This window comes from Rhinoderma darwinii, chromosome 1 (genome assembly GCF_050947455.1).
Source record: "Rhinoderma darwinii isolate aRhiDar2 chromosome 1, aRhiDar2.hap1, whole genome shotgun sequence".
NCBI classification, from domain to species: Eukaryota; Metazoa; Chordata; class Amphibia; order Anura; family Rhinodermatidae; genus Rhinoderma; species Rhinoderma darwinii.
In genome coordinates, this window is record NC_134687.1 from 279,903,331 (window position 1) to 279,929,010 (window position 25,680).

General features: G+C 40.4%; 1 protein-coding gene across 1 annotated transcript in view; it reads left to right on the top strand.

Annotated features, from left to right (window-relative positions):
- AP3D1 (adaptor related protein complex 3 subunit delta 1) overlaps positions 1-25,307 on the top strand; it is a 147,107-nt gene extending 121,800 nt beyond the window's left edge. Inside the window, exons 27-33 of the mRNA XM_075864439.1 lie at positions 839-886; positions 1,910-2,099; positions 4,177-4,265; positions 19,901-19,986; positions 22,652-22,773; positions 22,851-22,930; positions 23,215-25,307. Of these exons, the coding sequence (XP_075720554.1) occupies positions 839-886; positions 1,910-2,099; positions 4,177-4,265; positions 19,901-19,986; positions 22,652-22,773; positions 22,851-22,930; positions 23,215-23,310 (711 nt within the window). The 3' untranslated portion in view covers positions 23,311-25,307. The remainder of the gene's footprint in view (positions 1-838; positions 887-1,909; positions 2,100-4,176; positions 4,266-19,900; positions 19,987-22,651; positions 22,774-22,850; positions 22,931-23,214) is intronic.
- Positions 25,308-25,680: the final 373 nt, after the last annotated feature.

Consider the following 25,680-nt stretch of genomic DNA (forward strand, 5'->3'; position numbering starts at 1 on the left):
ATATATATATATATATATATATATATATATATATATATATATATATATATATATATATATATATACATACATACATACAAATGAGCTTTGAAATGGACAACTGGGCGTGTTTTTTTTCGTATGTCCAACTGGGCGTGTATTGTGTTTTTAACTGGGCGTGTTTAATTGTTTTACTAACTGGGCGTTGTGAATAGAAGTGAATGATGTTGACGAATCAGTGACCAATCCGCATCATGCACTCCTCTCCATTCATTTACACAGCAGCATGACGTTCTTACTAGAAGGGTCAGGATTCTGAATACACATGACGTCCAGGCTGGAGGTCATGTATATTCATTATCAGGGCACTTGATTAACGTTAATGTCTGTGTATGTGGCTGCACATCGTTCTAGTAAGAACGTCATTCTGCTGTGTAAATGAATGGAGAGGAGTGCATGATCCTCATTGGTCACTGATTCGTCAACATCATACACTTCTATTCACAACGCCCAGCTAGTAAAACAAGTAAACACGCCCAGTTAAAAACACAATACACGCCCAGTTGGACATACGAAAAAAAACACGCCCAGTTGTCCATTTCAGACTTCATTTGCATATATAAAAAATAGCTCATAACTTGGCCAAAAATGAAAGTTTAAAAAAAAACTTTACTGTTATCTACATTGCAGCGCCGATGACATGCAATAGGAGATAGGGATTTGAGAATCTGGTGACAGAGCCTCTTTAAAGGGGTATTCTAGCGATTTAAAGTGTGACATTTGTTTTAAATAGTGCAGGGGTTTCAACATCACTTTTTGTAGTGTATCCTAAATGTTTTTTTTGTTTTTATTCTTATAGCCAATGTCCAGTTACCAGCTTTTGGCTGAAAACAAGTTTATCAAGATGGTAAGTAAGAGTGGTGCTGCAAGCATTAGATAGGTTAGTAGAGATTTACCAGCTTATCTGGAAAGATGCAAGACTGTGTCTATGCTAAGCTTTGAGTATACAATGATAAATAGTAATTTCCTAAAGGCCCCTTTACATCGGCCAATAATCAGCCAGTGCAGTGAGCGCCGATCAACGAGACAACGTTGATCGGCGCTTATTTGCTCCTGTCGCACAGAGTTATGGATGGAGAAAAGCGGTCGTTACTCCGATCGCTCGTCCCCCGAGATTATCATCATGTCGGCAGCACTTATCCCTGTTTACACAGAGATATTTCACTTTCTTTAAAACTATACCATCAGCAGATGATTAAGCGTTTGCTCGGACATTTGCTGATCATTCTCCTGTTTACACAGGGCAATTATCGGCAACGAGCGTTACATGAACGCTCATCTGCCCGATAATCCGTCGTGTGACGAACCCCCTTAAGACAGGTACATTTAAAGTTTTTCAATATTTCTGTCTTAATAAAACGTTTGTTTTCTAATGGTAGATGTTTTTGTCGCAGATTTTTGGTTGAATTTTCCAAAAGTGTAGTACTTCTTTCCTTTACTTATGTAGCACCAACACATTTAGCAGCACTGTCCAGCGTTTAACATCACTCATGTTAAATCTTGTCCCCAGTTTACCAATAATCCGTGTGTTTTTGGTGTGTGGGAGGAAACTGGAGTACTTGGAGGAAATCCATGCAAACACGTGGCTAACATATAAACTCCATGCAGATGTTGTCCTTGCTTATTGGTTTCAAACGCAAGGCAACAGTGTTCCCCGCTGTGATAGCCTACAAATACAAAATAGCTGTACTTACACATCTGTGAGCCATTCCGGTGAATATGGCACATGACCAATTACAATTTGCCCCTATTTAATAGAAAGTAAACTGCAAGTTTTTGCATGTGCCCTAAACAAAATCTCTAGACCATTGAGAAGCACATTTGATTTGATAAAATATTCTAAATTAAATGTACTTTGTCTCTATAACAGATGTATGACGTTCAAGGAGACTTGCAGAAGGAGAGTCAGGTCACAGTCTCCATCATCTTAGAAAACCAGAGTCAAAACTTCCTTAAAAATATGGAGCTAAATGTTTTAGACTCCTTAAATACCAAAATGCAAAGGCCACAAGGATCTTCTGTACATGATGGAATACCTATTCCTTTCCAGTTGCCTCCAGGTGAGTTTTCTTCCTGGGACAATATCTATGTTGAAGAACTAACCCTTTGAACCTCCAGTATTTCCAATTTATTTAAATTTCTTTGAGTGTACCTCCAGTGTAAACTATTATACTGCGATTTGGGGTGTGTAGAATACTGGAGGGTCAGAGTGTACCTCAGTGTAAACTATTATACAGCTGTGTGCGTGCGTGCGTGCGTGCGTGCGTGCGCGCGCGCGCTACTGGAGGGTCAGTGTACCTCAGTGTAAACTATTATGCTGCGATTTGGGGGGTGTGTAGAATACTGGAGGGTCAGAGTGTACCTCAGTATAAACAATTATACTGCGATTTGGGGTGTGTGTAGAATACTGGAGGGTCAGAGTGTACCTCAGTGTAAACTATTATACTGCGATTTGGTGTGTGTGTGTGCGTGCGTGTGTTACTGGAGGGTCAGAGTGTACCTCAGTGTAAACTATTATACTGAGATTTGGGGTGTGTGTGTGTGTGTGTGTGTGTGTGTGTGTGTGTGTGTGTGTGTGTGTGTGTGTGTGTGTGTGTGTGTGTGTGTGCGCGTGCGTGCGTGTGTTACTGGAGGGTCAGAGTGTACCTCAGTGTAAACTATTATACTGCGATTTGGTGTGTGTGTGTGTGTGCGCGCATGCGTGTGTTACTGGAGGGTCAGAGTACCTCAGTGTAAACTATTATACTGCGATTTGGGGTGTGTGTAAAATACTGGAGGGTCAGAGTGTACCTCAGTGTAAACTATTATACTGCGATTTGGGGTGTGTAGAATACTGAAGGGTCAGAGTGTACCTCAGTGTAAACTATTATGCTGCGATTTGGGGGGGGTGTAGAATACTGGAGGGTCAGAGTGTACCTCAGTGTAAACTATTATACTGCGATTTGGTGTGTGTGCGCGCGCGTGTTACTGGAGGGTCAGAGTGTACCTCAGTGTAAACTATTATACTACGATTTGGTGTGTGTGTGTGCGCGCGCGCGTTACTGGAGGGTCAGAGTGTACCTCAGTGTAAACTATTATACTGCGATTTGGGGGGTGTCTGATCCCTCAACATTTTTTCATAATTGTGCAAGAATGAGAGAGGTCCTGTTCTTTCTTAGCCATGTGTTTGCTGTCATTCATTGAAATAAAATGGAGATATGGGGAAAAAAGCCTTAAAGAGGCTCTGTCACCAGATTTTGCAACCCCTATCTGCTAATGTAGATTACAGTAACGTTTTTATTTTAAAAAAACGAGCATTTTTGGCAAAGTTATGACCATTTTTGTATTTATGCAAATGAGGCTTGCAAAAGTACAACTGGGCGTGTTTACAGTAAAAGTCCAACTGGGCGTGTATCGGGGCGTTTTTACTTTTACTAGCTGGGTATTAGGAATGGGAGTGTATGATGCTGAAGAATCGGCATCATCCACTTCTATTCGTTAACACCCAGCTTCTGGCAGTGCAGACACACAGCGTGTTCTCGAGAGATCGCTGTGACGTCACTCACTTCCTGCCCCAGGTCCTGCATCGTGTCGGCACCAGAGGCTACAGTTGATTCTGCAGCAGCATCAGCGTTTGCAGGTAAGTAGCTACATCGACTTACCTGCAAACGCTGATGCTGCTGCAGAATCAACTGAAGCCTCTGGTGCCGATGTGTCCTCGCTCGTCTGACACGATGCAGGACCTGTGAGTGACGTCACAGCGTGATCTCTCGAGAACACACTGTGTCTTTGCACTGCCAGAAGCTGGGAGTTCTGAAGAGAAGTGGATGATACTTCTCGTCAGAACGCCCAGCTAGTAAAAGTAGTAAACACGCCCCGATGTACGCACATAATACACGCCCACTTGGACTTTTGCAAGCCTCATTTGCATAAATACAAAAATGGTCATAACTTGGCCAAAAATGCTCGTTTTTAAAAAATAAAAACGTTACTGTAATCTACATTGCAGCGCCGATCTGCTGCAATAGCAGATAGGGGTTGCAAAATCTGGTGACAGAGCCTCTTTAATGAACTTCTGCCCAGTTATTCTCTTGCCACTATGCAGTGTCATAAGGGAAACGCATGATGTGACAGCCCAGATTGTCTGTCGTTATCCAGGTATCTCTAATGAAGCTCAGTTTGTGTTCACTGTCCAAAGTATTGTTATGCCCCAGAAGCTCAAAGGAACCCTGGCATTCATAGTAAAGGTAAGTTCTGTTATTTCTCAATACCATTTTCTATACTTGTCATTTAGACTTTGAGGCAAACATATCATTAGACAACCTAATATGCATTCAATTCAACCTTTTAGATGCAAAAAAAATAATAAAAATAGTAGTGTTACAAATTTCACAAGGTAGATGGGTTTTCAGCCTACATTTGGAGATGGAGCACAACTTAGCGCACCACATATGCTGTAGGTAATAAGTTTGCAGCTGCAACTATGGAGATCTTCATTTTTTTTTTTTTTTTTTATAGATGCCACTTTCTCTCTTCTTTGCTAGGTTCGAGTAGTTGACCCTTTTAAATGCAGGTCATTCACTGAGACATTTGCTAAGGGGAAGTTTAGCATGCATTAAGTGCTGTAATTCATTTAAAATGACTTGTGTAGTGACGTTTGACGCAAAAGATTTGCATATTGCTTACTATTTGCTATCTGTTTTGAGGCGATGCTAACCAGGCAACGTTATACCAAAATGAATTATGTTTAGTCTCCGTAGTTATGGTTACAAGTATTAGAGAGCGTGTTTGCCCTAATAATAAAGATGTCCATAGACATTGAATAGCTTTTGGCCTTACACATAGTTTCAATAGGTGTCTGACTCTTGTTTCCCAGATGGAAAATGTCTCTGTATACATTAGTTTGTTGGTTACTCCTGTTGAAATAGACAGGATCCCTCTGACAAATATTAGCTGTTTTTTTCCTGAGCTACCTTTTTTTTAAAAATGTTTACATTTTTTTTTTGTGTGGAAATATCGCAATTAAAGTCTTTGTTTACTGATTAGATTTAAGGCCCAATTACACCGGCCGATTTTTGGCCAGTGCAGCGAGCGCCGATCGAGACCGCTCGTTGATCGGCACTCATTTTGCTCCGGTCACAAGAACTTATGATTGGGGACGAGCAGTCGTTACTCCGATCGCTTGTCCCCATACATTATCATGTCTGCAGCACGTCTCATTGTTTACACAGGGAGATGTGCTGCCAACAGCGATAAGATTTTACTTTTTTAGAACTATACGATCAGCAGGTAAACGAGCGTTTGCTCGTTCATCTACTAATCGCTGCCCTGTGTACACAGAGCAATTATTGGGAACGAGCATTCTATTAACTATCGTTTGCCCGATAATTGCCCAGTGTAAAACCCCCTTTAGTGCTTCTAATTAGAGTAATTGCAGGAATTAAAGGGATTGTCCAGGATTAGAACTGTGGATTGGTGTGGCTGCTTTCTTCTAACAGTACCACTACTGTTCACAGGTTGTGTATGGTATTGCAGCTCACCCCCTATTCACTTCAATGAAGCTGATCTGCAAAACCAGACACAACCCATGGAGAGGTCTTGTGCTGTTTTTGGAAGAAAGCAGCCCTGCTTTTCTAATCCTGGACAACCTTATAAAAATTCCTGACTACCCATCCCCCGCTGACCATAGGTTATTAGCATCCGTTTGTTTTAGCCTTCAGGCTTTAAATATTCAAGTAAATCTAGTAAATGGCCATCTAGCCTTGGTCTTTGGCCTGAGAAATGAATTTGTAAATCAATATACAGTGACTCTTCATGCAGTAAATCTTTGTACTCTTCTAGAATTTGAGTGATACATTGATTGCTTAAATATTGTCTTCATACAGTTATTAATGAAGTATCCTTTAGATAAAATACAGGAAATAGAGCAAAAAACAAAGCGCACATAGTGCATGAAACTGTAAAAAAAAATAGGATGTCAAGTGAGAGAAGACAAGGTAATGCTCACCTTGGGGAGTTATGCTGAGGGCATAACATCCGTAATCATATGAAGAAATGGTCCTCAAAAGGTAAAGGGGACTTGCGAGTTGGTGCAGCCGGAGATCCGTTTCGGGATCCAAAGGATGGTCCCGATATATCATTTTGGAAAAGAGATAAGAAAAAAAGAACTGATTTTTCCTCCTGGCGCAACCTACATAGGATAGGTTAATTTGTTTCTACTCAGAGGAGAGGTGAGTAAAAGAACAAGGCTTTATTAGAGTACAAAATACAACAAAAAAGTTTCGAGACCGAGCAGATCTCTTCTTCAGGTAATGTACGAATGCTTGTGGTTAACGTGGACTCTGTTATATAACACAGGAGGGGAGTCGGCTTGAGAATGACTGACTACCGGGTCAACACCAGCAGGTCAAGCAATCGGTGACACGGTGTATACAGAAAAAAGTAAGTAATGATGTTTTTTTTAAAAACAAAACGAATTGTGTGACAATAAACATGTTTAAAATAGATTCAAATATTGAACATTAAAAGATCTTTAAATGGATAACGTATTAAGATGAACATCATAACAGATTTCAGATGCTAAAAAAACGTATTAACAGAGCATGTAAATATGATATAATAACGGTAAGAGGTTAGGATATATTTGGAAATATATATACTTATGACAATTCGTAGTAAAAAAAATGGTGAAAGAATAATCATGATAAATTTCAGCATAAATTAGGGTAAAAAGGACATTTCTCCTAAGTTTCTTAATAAAACTAGTTTTTAAAGGACTTCATTTATATCAACTTACTTGTAACAGTTCTTTTAAAACAGGATATGTGGTGCGTATGGGCAAAAAAGCATTTTTTATTCAATATATTGATTATTATAATCATTTTCAGAGCCAAATATTGTATTAATCCTAATTAGGTTACGGTTTCCATTTTTTCATTTAATCCTTCTGGGATCAATGTTTTCAGTTTGTAGATCCAGAAATTTTCACGATCGCACAAGGACTCATAACGATTTGTGTTAGATTTGTCAATTTGCTCTATTGGCATAATTTTAAAACAGTCAAAATTGCCTGTGTGTACAATAGTGCAGGGTCTCGAAATAGAAATGTATTCTTGTAGTTCGACCGATGTTTATTCACTCTGCAGTGTAAATTCTGTGTGGTTCTTCCTATATACTGTAAACCACATTCGCAGTTAATTAAATAAATAACGAATTCTGATTGGCAATTTAAATTCCTCTCAATTTTGTATGTGGTTTTGGTTTGGTTCGATGCGAAAACATCCGTTTTGATAATGATATCGCAACACAAGCATCTATTATTACATTTCGAACTTTCTGGTTCTAATTTTTTGGTTAATTTTATATCAAATATTGGCTTACTTTCATTGGTCTTTGCAGAAAAGATTACACGACTAGTTGCTAAAATGTTTTGAATTGTTTTGGCCCTCCTAAGTGTAATTAACGGCTTTGTCGGTAAACATTTATTCAGATAGGGATCGTTTTGTAAAATGAGCCAATGCTTACAGATATTTCTGTTTTGTTTTGTTTTTTGCGTGCACAATTATATTTGGTTACAAAATTGAACGAAAAATTTAGTTTTTTTTGTTAATTAGTTTTTTCTCGTTTGTATCAGTACTTCCCAAGCAATCAGATTGTTTCAAATTTTTTGTTTTTTCTTATGCTTCTGATAGAGTATGTGGGTAATTTTTTCCCTCAATCGTCTGTATAAGATCCGACTTTGTGTGTCAAAGTCAGTGTTTAAAGTGCAGTTCTTTCTTATACGCATATATTGACTATATGGTATGTTCTGTAGCCATTTTAGATAGTGGCCACTTTTAAAATCCAGATAACTATTAGGCGGGATTCACACGACCGGGTCCCGCCCGAGGATCGGCAGGTAGAATCGGCCATTTTGCCCGGCCGGTTTGCATAAAGTTTTGCATCCGGGCCGAGCAGATCTTGACAGTGACATCAGCGGCAACTCCTGAAGGGGAATCCCCATGTGTTCGGGGATTCCGCTTCAGGAGTTTCCCCTGATGTCACTGCCCAGATATGGACAGAGACATCAAGCGCTCTGTCCAGGAGCCGAATCCCCGAAAACACGGGGATTCCGCTCCTTCAAGGAGCTAAAGTGGCGCTAGCACATAGCAGAGCGGGGAGATACCTCCCCGCTCTGCTAAAGTGGCGTCGCTACAGTAGTAGCAGCAGCTGCTAGCGGCGCCATGGAAGGTGTCGCCGGGCCAGGGCGCTTTTAAAAAAAGCAGGGGAAGGGAGCCAGCGCAGCGCTCGCTTCCATCTGCTGTACACCCCGGCCCTGCCACACAGTGTACAGCCATTCGTCCGAATGGCATCAACTCCTCCTCCTCACATGCACTCTGCGCTGTGAGGAGGAGGAGATGGAGCGCAAGCCACGGAAAACCCGGCCATCTCTCGGGACACATTCCGGTGATGGCCGTGTATTACCCGGCCACATAGACTTCTATGGGAGCCGGGGTCGGCCGGGTACCCGGCCGAAAATAGAGCATGTCCTATTTTTTGACGGCCGTTTTCCCGGCCGTCAAAAAATAGGTAGTGTGAATAGCCCCATTAGGGGTCTATTATTCCTAATGCAGCCGGGTGCCGGCCGATTTATGAACGGCCGGCACCCGGCCGGGAAACCCTGTCGTGTGAATGAGGCCTTACTATCAACTTTTTTTGAAGTGGTGTGTACGTTTTGTAAATTTTTCTTCAATTTTTTGGACAACGAAGTCCAAGAATTGGATTTCACTTTCTTGGATGTTGAAGGTAAAATTAATTCCCCACTGGTTATTATTTAAAGACTGACAAAAAGACATTGCGGAGATTACAACACCTTTCCAGATAATTTTCCCTAAATCGTCTGTATAAGATCCGACTTTGTGTGTCAAAGTCAGTGTTTAAAGTGCAGTTCTTTCTTACACGCATATATTGACTATATGGTATGTTCTGTAGCCATTTTAGATAGTGGCCACTTTTAAAATCCAGATAACTATTACCATCAACTTTTTTTGAAGTGTGTACGTTGTAAAGTTTTCTTCAGTTTTTTTGACAACCAAGTCCAAGAATTGGATTTCACTTTCTTGGATGTTGAAGGTAAAATTAATTCCCCACTGGTTATTATTTAAAGACTGACAAAAAGACATTGCGGAGATTACAACACCTTTCCAGATGATGAACAGATCGTCTATAAATCTTCTGAAAAAGACAATATAGGGAACTGCCCATATATGTTGCCATATATGTATCTCTTCGAACATCCCCATGAAAATGTTCACATAACTGGGCGCTACTCTGGTCCCCATCGCTGTGCCCCTAACCTGATGGTAAATGTTATGGTCAAAAGAAAAAATATTATTTTTCAAAATGAACTCCATGCCTTTGCATAAAATTTCAATTTGTAGGGGTAACAGATCTGTATCTCTATTTAACATTGTTTGAGGTTTATTTAAGCCAATCTCGTGTTCAATATTGCTATATAATAAATTGACATCAAGGGTAATAAAGAGTAGGTTGTCTGTTGTTTTAATTAGATTAATATCTTTTATTAATTGAGTCGAATCTTTCAAAAAACTGGGGAGTGCCACGACATATTTTTGAAGAAAAATATCCAGATAATGAGACCGATTACCTGTCGGTGATTGAATCCCCGAGATGATGGGTCTGCCTGGTGTTTTTTTAATATCCTTGTGGATCTTAGGAAGGTGATAAAAAAAAATGGCATGCTGGCATTAGTGGGGGTTAAATAGTTTTTTTCTTTTTTGTTTAAAATTGTATTAAAATATGCCTGATTGATCAGTGTTTTTTTTTTTTGCTATAATTGTAAGAGGAGGATTATGGGTTAGTTTCACATAATTAGTTTCACATAATTTGTGTCTGATAGGATTTTTGTGGCTTCCACATGATAGTCTACAGTATTTTGTACCACTGTGGTAAAAACAACTTAACCACAAATGAAAAAACAGCTTTGAAAAATAATAAGAATATCGTGATCAGATCAGCAGATAAAGGTGGAGGTACAGTGGTACAAAACACTGTAGACTATCATGTGGAAGCCACAAAAATCCTATCCGACACAAATTATTATGTGAAACTAACCCATAATCCTCTTCTTACAATTATAGAAAAACAATCACTGATCAATCAGGCATATTTTAATAAAATTTTATACAAAAAAGAAAAAAACGATTTAACCCCCACTAATGCCAGCATGCCATTTTTTTATCACCTTCCTAAGATCCACAAGGATATTAAAAAACCACCAGGCAGACCCATCATCTCGGGGATTCAATCACCGACATGTAATCTGTCTCATTATCTGGATATTTTTCTTCAAAAATATGTCGTGGCACTCCCCAGTTTTTTGAAAGATTTGACTCAATTAATAAAAGATATTAATCTAATTAAAACAGACAACCTACTCTTTATTACCCTTGATGTCAATTTATTATATAGCAATATTGAACACGAGATTGGCTTAAATAAACTTCAAACAATGTTAAATAGAGATACAGATCTGTTACCCCTACAAATTGAATTTTTATGCAAAGGCATGGAGTTCATTTTGAAAAATAATATTTTTTCTTTTGACCATAACATTTGCCATCAGGTCAGGGGCACAGCGATGGGGACCAGAGTAGCGTCCAGTTATGCGAACATTTTCATGGGGATGTTCGAAGAGATACATATATGGCAACATATATGGGCAGTTCCCTATATTGTCTTTTTCAGAAGATTTATAGACTATCTGTTCATCATCTGGAAAGGTGTTGTAATCTCCGCAATGTCTTTTTGTCAGTCTTTAAATAATAACCAGTGGGGAATTAATTTTACCTTCAACATCCAAGAAAGTGAAATCCAATTCTTGGACTTGGTTGTCAAAAAAACTGAAGAAAACTTTACAACGTACACACTTCAAAAAAAGTTGATAGTAATAGTTATCTGGATTTTAAAAGTGGCCACTATCTAAAATGGCTACAGAACATACCATATAGTCAATATATGCGTGTAAGAAAGAACTGCACTTTAAACACTGACTTTGACACACAAAGTCGGATCTTATACAGACGATTTAGGGAAAATTACCCACATACTCTATTATCAGATGCATAAGGAAAAACAAAAAATTTGCAACAATCGGATTGCTTGGGAAGTACTGATACAAACGAGAAAAAAAAAATAAACAAAAAAACAATTTTTTGTTCAATTTTGTAACTAAATATAATTGTGCACACAAAAAAATCAGAAATATCTGTAAGCATTGGCACATTTTACAAAACGATCCCTATCTGAATAAATGTTTACCGACAAAGCCGTTAATTACACTTAGGAGGGCCAAAACAATTCAAAACATTTTAGCAACTAGTCGTGTAATCTTTTCTGCAAAGACCAATGAAAGTAAGCCAATATTTGATATAAAATTAACCAAAAAAGGCAGTTCGAAATGTAATAACAATAGATGCTTGTGTTGTGAAAACATCCGTTTTGATAATGATATCGCATCGAACCAAATCAAAACCACATACAAAATTGAGAGGAATTTAAATTGTCTATCAGAATTCGTTATTTATTTAATTAACTGCGAATGTGGTTTACAGTATATAGGAAGAACCACACAGAATTTACACTGCAGAGTGAATAAACATCGGTCGAACTACAAGAATACATTTCTATTTCGAGACCCTGCACTATTGTACACACAGGCAATTTTGACTGTTTTAAAATTATGCCAATAGAGCAAATTGACAAATCTAACACAAATCGTTATGAGTCCTTGTGCAATCGTGAAAATTTCTGGATCTACAAACTGAAAACATTGATCCCAGAAGGATTAAATGAAAAAATGGAAACCGTAACCTAATTAGGATTAATACAATATTTGGCTCTGAAAATGATTATAATCAATATATTGAATAAAAAATGCTTTTTTGCCCATACGCACCACATATCCTGTTTTAAAAGAACTGTTACAAGTAAGTTGATATAAATGAAGTCCTTTAAAAACTAGTTTTATTAAGAAACTTAGGAGAAATGTCCTTTTTACCCTAATTTATGCTGAATTTTATCATGATTATTCTTTCACCATTTTTTTACTACGAATTGTCATAAGTATACATATTTCCAAATATATCCTAACCTCTTACCGTTATTATATCATAATAATAATCTTTATATAGCGCCAACATATTACGCAGCACTTTACAATTTAGAGGGGACAAGAAACAAACAATATCAGACATTACATAGTGACAAAGTTCATTTACAATTCAAACCTGAGGAGTGAGGACCCTGCTCGCAAGAGTTTACAATCTATGAGGACATAAGGGAGACACAAAGTGTAACCGTATTTGTTCTGTACAATGGTCCATTTTTATACACATGCGGTGGTAACAAAGCTGCATGAGCCGGTCACCAGCCAGCATCCGTGTATGACGGACATGAAGAAAAGGAGTGTGAGGGAATCTTATTCTGATGACTAATCTAAAAGGAGTGCCATGGAAAGGAGTCAGATTAGGGAATGTTATAGGCCTGTCTAAATAGATGTGTTTTCAGGGCACGTTTAAAACTGTGGATATTGGGAATTAATCGGATTGTCTGGGGTAGCACATTCCAGAGGACTGGTGCAGCACGAGAGAAATCCTGCAGACGGTAGTGGGAGGTTCGGATTATGGAGGATTTTAATCTAAGGTCGTTGGCAGAACGTAGAGCCCGAGTAGGGTGGTAGACAGAGATGAGGGAGGAGATGTAAGGAGGTGCAGCACTGTGGAGAGCTTTGTGGGTGAGAGTAATAAGTTTGAATTTTATTCTGAAGGGGATGGGCAACCAGTGCAGTGACTGGCACAGATTAGAGGCGTTGATGTAGCGGTTGGTCATAAAGATGAGCCTGGCTGCTGCATTGAGGATAGATTGGAGAGGGGAGAGTTTAGTGAGGGGAAGACTGACTAGTAATGAGTTACAGTAGTCAAGACGAGAGTGAATCAGAGCAACAATGAGCGTTTTGGCCGTTTCCTCCGTAAGAAAAGAGCGGATTCTGGAGATGTTTTTGAGGTGAAAATGACAGGAGCGTGAAAGTGATTGTATGTGAGGAGTAAAGGAAAGATCTGAGTCAAAAATAACCCGCAGACAGCGGGCGTGCTGCTTAGGAGTGATGGTAGTGCCACACACCGAGATGGAGACATCAGGTTTAGGGAGGTTAGTAGATGGTGGGAACACAAGGAGCTCCGTTTTAGAAAGATTCAGTTTCAGATAGAGAGGACATATTGTGAGAGACAGCGGACAGACAATCACTGGTGTTCTGTATTAGAGCAGGGGTGATGTCACGGGAAGAGGTATATAATTGGCTGTCATCAGCGTAGAGATGGTACTGGAAGCCAAATCTGCTGATGGTTTGTCCAATAGGAGCTGTGTAGAGAGAAAAGAGGAGCGGACCTAGGACTGATCCCTGAGGAACCCCGATATCAAGGGGAAGAGGAGAAGAAGTGGAACCAGCAAATGACACACTGAATGAGCGGTCAGAGAGATAGGAGGAAAACCAAGAGAGAGCCGCGTCCTTGAGGCCAATAGAGTGTAGCATGTTAAGTAGGAGTTTGTGGTCTACAGTGTCAAAGGCTGCAGAGAGATCCAAAAGAATCAGGAGAGAGGATTTAGCATCCGATTTAGCCGCCAAGAGATCATTTGAGACTTTAGTAAGGGCAGTTTCTGTGGAGTGTAGAGTGCGGAAACCAGATTGTAAGGGGTCAAGAATGGAGTTAGCAGAGAGATAGCGGATAAGGCGAGAGTAGACCAAGCGTTCCATTTGGAGATGAAGGGCAGATTAGAGACTGGTCGGTAGTTGGCAGCGCTGGATGGGTCAAGAGTTGGTTTTTTCAGTAATGGGTTTATAATGGCATGTTTAAAAGCGGAGGGAAAGATACCAGAGGAAAGAGAGAGGTTAAATATTTTAGTCAGGTGACTAATGACAGCTGGGGAGAGGGACTGGAGGAGGTGTGAGGGGACAGGATCACTAGGGCAGGTAGTAGGACGAGAAGAAGAGAGGAGCCTCGAGATTTCTTCTTCAGTTATTAGGTCAAATGCTGAGTGAAGAAGAGGGAGTGCGGGAGGGTGATGATCGATGATGATCGATGTTACTAGGGGACTGGGAGATATCATGCCGGATGTTGTCAATTTTAACTTTAAAATAATTGGCCAGGTCTTCAGTACTGAGATCTGTGATTGGCGTCTGCATTTTAGGACTAAGGAGGGAGTGAAAAGTATCAGAGGCGTTTTGGATTGTTAGATAGTGTGGAGATGAGAGAAGTGAAATAGACTTGTTTGGCGCGGTGAAGGGCAGAGTTGTAAGTTTTGTGCATAAATTTGTAATGAAGGTAATCTGCATCCAAATGCGATTTTCTCCACAGTCGTTCGGCACATCTCAAGTACCGCTGAAGAAAGCGGGATTGAGGCGTGTGCAAGGGTTGTCGTCGTCTTTGTCGGGTGGTTCGGAGTATAGGGGGGGCTGCTTCATCCAATGCATTTTTGAGAGTGTTATTGTAAAGTTTGGCAGCCAGATTGGGACAGGAGAGGGAAGAGATAGGGGACAATGAGGACTGTAGACTGTCTATGAGTTTCACAGTGTTAATGGCATGTAGATTTCTGTAGGTCTGATACGTAGGGTTGACCTGGAGGCGGCAGAGAATATTTGATAGTAAAGGAGAGAAGATTGTGGTCAGAAAGTGGGAGAGGAGAGTTAATAAAGTCAGAAACTGAGCAGAGCCGGAAGAAGACCAGGTCAAGCGAATGCCCGTCTTCATGTATAGGACAGTTAGTAAGTTGTGACAGACCTAGGGACGAGGTTAAAGATAGAAACTGGGAGGCAGATGAGGAGATTGGGTTATCAATGGGGATGTTGAAGTCACACATGATGAGAGTGGGTGTTTCAGAGGATAGAAATTGTGGAAGCCAGGCAGCAAAATGATCCAGGAATTGGCGGGGTGAGTCCGGGGGGCGGTAGACAACTGCCACTCGGAGGGAAGAAGGGTGAAAGAGTCTGTGTGTGGACTTCAAAAGAGGGAAATGTGAGTGAGGGGACCGGGGGAATGACCTGGAAAGTCCAGTGTGGGGAAAGAAGTATACCTACTCCTCCACACTGCCTGTTCTCAGGTCTGGAGGCATGAGAGAACTGGAGACCACCATAAGATAGAGCAGCAGGGGAAGCAGTGTCAGACAGGTGTAGCCATGTTTCTGTAAGCGCCAGGAGGTTGAGAGAGTTAGAAAGGAATAAGTCATGAATAAAGGTGAGTTTGTTGCACACGGACCGAGAGTTCCAGAGAGCACAGTTAAAAGAGACCGGAGAAGATGTACAAGGAATCGCAAGAAGATTTGCAGGGTTTCTTTGTGTGACAGGTAAGTGGTTGAGCTTGGCAGAAGAAAAGGGAGGACCAGGGTTGGGAGAGATGTCCCCTGCAGCTAGTAGCAGGAGAATGGAGAGAGACCGCAGATGGTTCTGTGATTATCATATTTATATGCTCTGTTAATACGTTTTTTTAGCATCTGACATCTCCGTTATGATGTTCATCTTAATACATTATTATCCATTTAAAGATCTTTTAATGTTCAATATTTGAATCTATTTTAAACATGTTTATTGTCAAACAGTTAGTTTTGTTTTTAAAAAAAAAAACATTATTACTTACTTTTTTCTGTATACACCGTGTCACCGATTGCTTGACCTGCTGGTGTTGACCCGGTAGTCAGTCATTCTCAAGCCGACTCCCCTCCTGTGTTATATAACAGAGTCCACGTTAACCACAAGCATTCGTACATTACCTGAAGAAGAGATCTGCTCGGTCTCGAAACTTTTTTGTTGTATTTTGTACTCTAATAAAGCCTTGTTCTTTTACTCACCTCTCCTCTGAGTAGAAACAAATTAACCTATCCTATGTAGGTTGTGCCAGGAGGAAAAATCAGTTCTTTTTTTCCTATCTCTTTTCCTTTTAGATAAAATAGACACACTTCTTATAGAGTGGTGAAGCTACACTATCTGGCCAAAAGTATGTGGACACCTGACCATCACACCCATATGAGCTTATTGGACATCCCATTGTGGGAATTTGTGTCCATTCAGCCAAAAGAGCATTTGTGAGGTAATCTACGGATGTTGGATTTGCTCTCCTTCAGCATTTACAATTCATCCTAAAGGTATGTGATGAGGTTGAGGTCAGGGATCTGTGCAGGACATTAGAGTTTCTCCATACCAAACTGATCTAACATGTCTTTATGGACCTCGTTTTGTTCCCAGGGGGTTGAAGTAATGCTGGAACAGGAAAGTGCCTTCCCCAAACTGTTTTCACATATAACTGTCTGAAATGTCCTTGTATGCTTTAGTGTTATTCTTTACTGGAAATAAGGGGCCTAACCAAAACCTTAAAAACAACCCCAAAGTACTATCCCTCCTCCACCAAATTTTGCAGCATGCACTATGCATTCTGGTGGGTTACGTTCTCCATGTGCCCCCACGTATGCAAATTTGCTCCTGTTGGGAAGAGACCATTGACTCTGGAGATAAGATTACCACTTTATTTGACATGGGGGAGCTGCAGGCACGGTACATTGATTACATTTTTGTTGTTTTTTGGCGGGGCTCAAAAGGGGAGTTCGAACAATTTGTGTCCGATCTAAATAAGGATAAAATTGGCCTCGAGTTCACCTCCGAGGTAGATGCACATTCTCTGCCATTTGTTGATGTCTGTATCGCAACCACAGGTTACGGGGAGTTGCAGAAGGAGGTATATAGGAAACCCACTGGTACAAACTGCCTTGTGAGATGGGACAGCAGCCATCCTGCTCCCTTCGCGTGAGCAATATCTAAGGCTACATAGAAACTGCTTATCTAGGGGCAGGGGGAGTTCATAAAACAAGCTGGGGACTTGAGGTCCCTGCTCCTAAACAGGACCGGCATTTTAGTCTGCCCTGTACCGAGAGGGGGATGACCTCTTGATACCAAAACTAAAAACAGATGGGATCGATGACACAATAAGGATGATCACAAACTTTTGATTATGGAGCGAATGCAGCATGGGAGATTTTCACCAAAAACTGGGAGCTGCACAAATAATTTATATAGAGCGAGCGACCTGTATATCTGATATTAAGTATGTGTGAAAATATGGCTCACTAACTTCAATGGAGAATAGGCAACCACATAGGTGACATCAACCATATACGGGATACCCCAATTTAGAGACCATTCAATACTACACATAATGGAGATACGCATGTCCTGAGATTTATAGTAATCGATTTGGTGGTACCTTCAGACAGAGGTGGTAACTGGGAAAAGATGGTTCTGCAAAGGGAAACGGAGTGGAATTTTAGGCTGGGTACAGTGTGCATCAGGAGATCTAAATGTACAGCTCAACTTTGGGTGCTTTATTTGACCCGAAATAGAACCTCTGCTGTGGTATGATGCCTAAGCTGTGATTGTGATTATCTCAACCTATCAGGCCTCCAGTGTGGATGGGGTTTTTGCTGTGACCTGTGGGCTGAAATATGTGCTATGGGTGGGTGCATTGCTGCATCTTTGATGCACTGGTGCATACACGCGCAGCCCTCTCTCCCTCCCTCTCTCAAACATGTTCTTACCGATGTCCCCATATGACATGTGTGTAAACAAGTGTAATACATACACTTCTGTGGATTGCACCGCTGTTAAAGTATGAAAATTTCTACTGGCCTAATAAAAAGTAACTGGTCGGTTCCGGTATGGAAAAGTACCGCTCACCAGTGAGTCAGTAAGTTTTGTGCATTCCCGCTGACTTGGAGCCCAGCCATGTTTATAGAAACGGCTGAATATGCGTCCCTACAAATAAACGAACATCGTGGTGATGATGCACGCTGTACCAACCTGCCCTCTGACGTCAGGTACAGGACTTTGGGGAGTGGGATGGGCCTTCCGATGCATCAAGTCGGAGGGGTGGGGTTTGCTAGTTTACATATTTAACAGAAAGCGGAAATGCATCATTAGGTGCCATATACAAAATACTAAGAGGCACCATGCTGCCCACCACTGTGTGAGCGCTCTCTCTTTATTGTCTTTCACTAAACCACAACTAGAGTTTGAAGCATTCGAGTCCACTGATGAATTCCATAAGAAACATTGGGAGAAATTCATTGAAAACTAGAGTGCAATTATTAGGGTGCAATTAGTGTGTGGGCAGTTTCCATATTTCCTTTGCTCCACACAGCTAATAGGGTCAGTAACCGGATTGAATATCAGCCCTGTTCTTCTCCTGTTAATAGGGCAAGATAGGTACAGTAAATGTGGTATCCCTGTCCTCCTGAGTACTGGTAGGAGCTACCTGAGCCCCATACCCTGTACGAGACACTCGATACGTGACAAGTCTGGTAAGGTCCACCAAATTTTTTCTATTGTTGCACCCATTGCTTTACGGCTGGGGCAGCAATGATTGGTTGATGTATTCATATTTATTTTGACTATTATGAACATCGTTGTGCATAATACCATTTTGTTTTTCTTTCTAATGTAAGTATAGTCTCACTACAACCATTTATTTATTTTTATATATATATATATATATATATATATATATATATATATATATATATTTTGTCGGTCGTGTGCCCGACTATTTTAATCAATATCCGTAAAAGTAAATTTTTAATATGGTCAATTACACTGATTTGCTTAGGCCAAACCTGAAAAACAACCCTATAGCATTATCCTTCTTCCACCAAATTAGGCTCAATGCAGTGAGGCAGGTAACCTTCTCATGACATTCGCCAAACCTGGACTGGTCCATCAGATTGCCAGATAGTGAACCAAGATTCATCACTCCAGAGAACCAGTGGCGGCATTCTTTACACCACTCTGGCTTTTGCTTGGCATTGCGCATAGTGATCCTAGGCTTGTGTGCAGCTGATAGTTTATGGAAACGCCTTTCGTGTCCCTTCCACAAGCGGTTGGAAATTCTGTAGTGAGTAGTACAACAGAGGATGGCCATCTACATCTTGGCTAATACACCCAAACTCCATACCTAGGAGGGGTATCCACATACTTTTGGCCATATAGTGTAATTAAATTATATACATTTAAAAACATTAAAATTATTTATTACGTTAAAGAAAAAATGCACACAATGGTGCAACATAGGGCATCATCTCAAGATAAATAGGAGAGGCAGGAAAGTGAGAGGTGTACACTCACCTGGCGGCTTTGTGCTGTGGGCATGACAACCTGTTAGTTAAAAAGATGTGTATATATAGTCCAAGTTCTGTTTCGGGAGACTGCTAGCCACGGATCTTACTGGGTGAAGAGCTTGTTCCAGTGGTATCGAAAGCCAAGATGCACTTGGCTTTTCTGAGGGAAAGACGGCGAAAAATGACGCTTTTATAAAGGCGCTGTTCCCTTTGCGATATTAAGGGTTATCCTCTGGGGGCATGCAACTGTTAACCTTTTATTAATATCGTAACATTCAACATTTTTCCGAACCGGACTGGCTCCATCAGGCATTACATCATAAATGACCCATACTACCGATGTTTGTCTATTGCGATTTGTATGGGTGTTCTTAATTTGATGCACCGGTTTGTGATGGGTGTGGCTAATACACCCAAACTCCATAATTAGGGGTGTCCACGTACTTTTGGCCAAATAGTGTAATTCTATACATTTTAAAATGTTGAAATGATATATAGGAGATGTATCGGGGTCTTTTTATGTTTGAATAGACTTTGTGCTGCTGCTGTGATTTTATGTCCGTGTTTCCTGGTCTGTTTCCAGAGAGCAGTATATTTTATTTCTGATTTATTTGTAGAAATTCTGTTTTCAAAAGCCGTTTTCCCTAATATTTTTGTTCTGTTTCTATCTTAGGATGATGAAGGATCGTCCCATGAAAAGTTAGATTTCAAAATAAATTTCAGCTGCTCCTCTTATTTAATTATGACCCCATGCTACAGGTATGATCTTTTAGGACGAGTCCACGCATAGCTTGTTTTCTCTAATTTATTGTTAATGGCCACACAGTTTACCCGTACAATTTTTGAGCAGGTGCTCAGAAGATGCAATCAATGTTGATCGCAAAAGCCAGCGACTCCCTTTGTCCTCTTATTGCCAACTCCAGCATTTCAATCGCCAGGGGTTATGCCCTAACAGATGGCTTTCCATTTTATGTGCACAGACTGTAATTTAATGTCATATAGACATATTATACTACAGTTAAAAAAAAAAAATAGTTTGAGAGTAGGAGTCCCCTACTGGGACTAAAAGAAAATGTTAATAAAATTACGCCACAAAAGAAAAAAAATACAATAAAACGTATACTTAATGGGTATCAGCTACTCATACTTACCTGTAAAATAGTTATAGTGTGAATTATCGTAAATGGCTTTAAAAGGGGGGGGGGGGGACACACTACGGAGGAATTGCATTTTTCATGCATTCCACCATTCTAGAAAATGTATGTAACTTTTCATACCCTTTCATGACCAAGAGTCATTGATGCACGTGTCCAGGTCACATTTTCTATTTCTATAATGCACTTCTTTAGGCTCAATGCATACGATTCGTATTATGTGCGGTTTTTCGTGCGGCAACTCCGCAGCGTAATACAGTACCAGCATAGTCAACGAAAATTCCAGGAAATCTCATGTACACGCTGCGGTATTTTTTGGGACCGATATTAGCCTGCGATGTGTTTTTTAGAATCTGCCGCATGTCAATTTATCTTGCGTTTCCGCTTGCGAATTGTATCTGCCTAGTTCTGTGGAAAATCGGACCAAAACCCACAGCATGAAAATGCGTGGGAAAAACTCATCAAAACTTAAAAACCACACTGAACGCATCAAAAAACGCACAATCCGGTGCGGTTTTTACCACCGAATTTCCTGCGTAAAATACGCAACGTGTGCATGTAGCCTTAAATATATTTGCAACTGCTTTGAATATTTGTTTTTTACAAGACATATGAGGCTTTCATTTTCTAGATTGCCGGGATTCAGCTACCGGAGGAGCCCCTGACGTCAAAGTCCATATATGGACAGTGATGCCAGAGGCTCCCTCTAGGAGCAGAGTCTCTGGCCAAAGCATCAGCGACAATCTGGAACGGGATTCTGCTCCTAGAGGGAGCTTCAGTGGTGCACTCAACAAGGGAGGGGAGTGGTGTGCTATATCTACAGGGGGGTTTGCGCTATCTACAGGTGAAGTGTATTGTGGCTTCACAAAGCCCTGTCAATATATGGGCAGTGCTGTCAAGGGCTTTCCCAAGACCCCGGCCAAAGCTCTTGCTATGCTCTGGCCAGAGATTCCATTGGAGAGCGATCTGGCAAACAGGAAAGTGCAGCACTGCTTCAGTGTGTGCAGTGCTGTACTTCTAAGCCCCCTAACAGAGATCAAACTGAAGGGGAGAGATGGTGGCACTTGTGGAGAGAGACAGCAGACAGGAAAGTGCGGTGCTGCGAACACTAAAGCAGTACTTCACACATCAAACCCAACCAGCATTTATATACGTGACAACTGCACGGGGCATCGGCCGTTGGAACGTATATAGTCGTATGCCTGTTGTGAATGGGTTAAGGGTATGTTCACACGGAGGAAATTGACAGCGAAATTTCAATGGGAGTCGGACACTTCTGTTTCCCGCTAGCTGATATTTTTCAGCTGGCAGGAAAAAACCGTAGTCCCCAATCTTCGGGTGGATTCCGCCCGAACCTTCCATTAAAGTAAATGGGAGGAAGGAATCTTCCTGCTGACGGCAGGAATACTTCCACAGCGGATCTTGCGGCGGCACCCACCACGCGTAATCCGCCGCGTGAACAGGGCCTAAACAATATATAGTTTCTAAAAAAAATCTGCAAAAAAAACAAGGTTTTCAAGAGCTACGTAAACCTAAATCTAAAAAAATTGACTTTCACAATGGAAAAACTCCTAAGGTCCTTAAAGAAGTAGTGTCCACTCCAAAAAATGCACCTAATATACCTCCTTATGTGCCATAATATAAAAAAAATAAAATATATAATGTCTTCTGTAATAAAAAAAAATTTGTCCGTGGGTGGAAGGTGGGTCTTTTGTCATTTTCGGTTGCCCTGTTCCTGTCCTCCTGTCTAGTTGTCTGCACCATCACTTGCAGCATACGCTCTTGCCAACAGCACTCGCAGCTACTGTGATTTGAAATCAGAGAGGTTTCCCCCTATGTTACAAAGCACAGGAGTCCCGTCTGCAAGAGCTGCTACCCGCTTATGCTGCAGGCGCAGTTGCCTTCTATGGAAGGGGAGATAAAGATGATGTATGGAGATGTGTGTTGAAGATATAAGATACTGATGTGGATTCACATTCGAGCAATAGGTGCTGGGAGAGGTTGTGCATAGCATTGTTTTGTTTTTTTAGCGGTAGCGCGGAGCCGCCATCCTCCAGTAACTGTATACATAGCAGCTGATATGTATTCAGTATAGCACTGAGGCGATCACGTGGGGGGTAAGTCTATAGTGACGTTGGTGATAGAGGACCTTACATTAACGCTCCCGTAAAAGCCATCTAATGTTGTGTACATGTACAGGATCTAGAATTTAATTGTAACAAATGAAGCTGTGTTTTTATCAATACCAATATATTAAACTCTGCCCCCAGTGATGCTTTTGCTAAGCTGTTGGAATCTGGAGACCTTAAAATGAGTTCCCTGAAAGTGGAAAATACAAGTCTTTCATTTCATCATCTGATAACAAAAATTTGCTTTTATCACCACTTTACAGGTAAGTGATCCCGAATGTAATGGTATGTAATGTTGGTAATTGGAGCAGAATTTTCACTCTGTTGCTTTCCATTCCAGTGGTGGAGCGGGTTGATTCTTGTGCATCCATGTACAGCCGGTCAATCCAGGGACACCACACTTGTCTACTGGTGAAACAGGCAAGTCTGTTACTCCCATACAAAACCTATATAGTGCAGTCATTACAACAAAAGTCTAACCAATTCTATTTAGTGGCTTTGCTCCTATAGGATCTCTTCCTATTCCCTGCTACGTTACTAGGAGGTGCGGTATGACCCTAATCTGGTGCCACCTGCTGGCTGCAAATCGAAGCTTTCATCTGACTTTTCCCACAAGAGATGCAAAGTCATTGTTTGTTATAAACGTACAATATTTCCAGATGACATTCTACGCTTATATTAAGTTGAAAATTATTTTTTCAAAGGGTGACAAATCTATATCCATTGATGGAAAATGCGATGAAGCAACTCTTCTCAGCAGCCTTCTCAGTGAGATCAAAGCAACGCTGTCAGAATCTTGAGCAAGACGGAATCCTTTCCTCTCGTTTTAACCCCACCTCCTCTCTGCTCCTCCTGCAAGGCGCACTCAGACAGAACTGAACATGAAAGACTGGCGCACAACCGCATGTTCAAGTCCCTCACCGTTGCAGGAGGTCCAGTTTTATGGTCATCTGGAAGTGTGAACTTTTTTTTATTGTGCTTAATTTTATTATCAAATGCTGGCCCTTCAATTTTGTCTTTTTTTTTTTTTTTTTTTCCTATAAACATTAATTATTGATACCCCAATGTAATGCAGCATTGAGCGATCACATCACAATAATAATTTATTATGCCAAAGTGGTAGATAATCCTCCTCCTATTATAAATCTGGTTAGATTTTTCTACCACTGTTTTAGTTGAGTTTACTTCAGCTAATATTGGGCTAATCCCTATGACTCCACATATGTTAAGAAATTACAAAGATATTTGAAAATGATTGCTGTGGCTTGCACAGTATCGATGTAGCACATAACCGAAAAAGTGAGTATCACTATTTCATTGAATGAGGAACAGTGTTGAATTGCTTAGAGTGGCTATTCAACCTAGCACGTACGTGATGAATCACGATCTTTTTATGCCTTGCTTGCAGTTATGTATGGACTGCCTGGAATATCAGCAAGACTCTTGCTTTTTTTTTGCCCTTGCTTAATACCACTGTCTTACGTGAAATCATGAGTTTTGTTTTCAGATCCTTTTTTTTTTTGGGTCAGCAGGACATTCCTAAGCATAAATTTATGAACACAAACTGGAAATTCCATGTTTTCTTTAGAGTATCTTATATGTGTGTTTGTGTGGTTTTTTTGGTCCCCCCCCCCTCTTTGTGTATTCTCACGTTTTGGTTATAACTCTCTTAAGAGGTTCTCCTGTGCACATGTTCACCTGGTTACATACAAATCAATAACCGCTTTTACCTTCAGCCCATATAACACACTGCAGGTTTGTGAAGGTAAAACATTTTCTGACTCCTAAATCCTGTGGGGACCTTGGAAAATAACTGGTGGTGCCTTAATATAACTTCCTGACTTAGGCAAGTTCGTGAAAAATTATGTTTAACCCTCCGAGAAGCTGATCCATTTACATACAGAAAGGACTGCAATATTATAAAGATACAGTACCACTATTCTGTACAAAAATTTATTTATGGTATGGTTAGAAAATGCCGAAATGTTGCTCATTGTTGCATATTCAGCTCGTAACCGTTAGTCTCATATTTTAGAACTCCGGAACCCTGGTGTAATCACCATGCGGCACATTTTCTTATTGCATATACAAAAAGGATATAAGTTTCAATGCAGTTTAAGAGGAATTAATCATGTTATTGCACCATTAGGAACGCTAAGCCTGCTCTCTGTACCAAGCGTGATATGGTGGGAACATAGCAACAACTTTTTTTATTTCAATTTTTATGCCACATTTAGTATTGTTTACACACAATCTACAAGGATAAAGCTTTTGAAGATGTTTTGTAAAGTATTGCCAGGTCATAAGGAAGAACAATTAACTATTCAGCTTCCAATAATGGATACACCAGAGGCATTAATAGCCATCTCTGTTGTATAATAGACTAGTTTTTGTTGCCTACACTTTGTATGAAGGTTTACTTTATTTTTATGTACCCACATCATATATTTGTGAAATTCTCCCTGTTACATGTCCTACCCTTTGCACTGCTTTTGGTGTATTGTATGTCCAGGTCTCCCCCCCCCACTGTATTTCCTGGTCTCCGATATCCAATATCGCTTAAGAAAATCTGTCAAATACAAATTTCTTGGGTTTTGACCCCAACCTTGCCCTCTAATATATCCGCATGTAGAATATCTTCTATCCAGATTCATGTTTGGTGATTCTTGAAGTTTTCAATCTGTATGTGTTAAATTTGCTATTCACATTCCCTTGAAGAGGGCAGAGAAAAGGTACCGCAAAAGCTGCTGTAATTGTGTCAAGATGATCCACAATAAAATATGGAAATGGTCATGAATCAATGTTTTAACCCCGTCTTTCTACATTGGTGGTTTGCAAAGCAATGGTTTTCTCCTACGTTTTTAAATCCTTTAAGGTGTAGAAGCTTTAGGATTACATTTTGAGTAACATGTGCCAGGTCACTGGTTAAAGATCATTCATGAGCTCAGAGCCTCCTAGGTTTCCACAGCTATAGATCACCCAAACCCCTTCAGCTATGCTCCGATATTACTAATATTAGAAAACTTTGATATAACCTAAGTAAATGACCATTCAAATTAATGGCAATTTGCTTAGCATATTATGTCAGATTTCCAGTAAGAATGCAGAGCCAAGTCTATGTGCTATTTCTTAGCGTTTTCTTAAAACATTTGGTGATCGTCCTAGCTCAT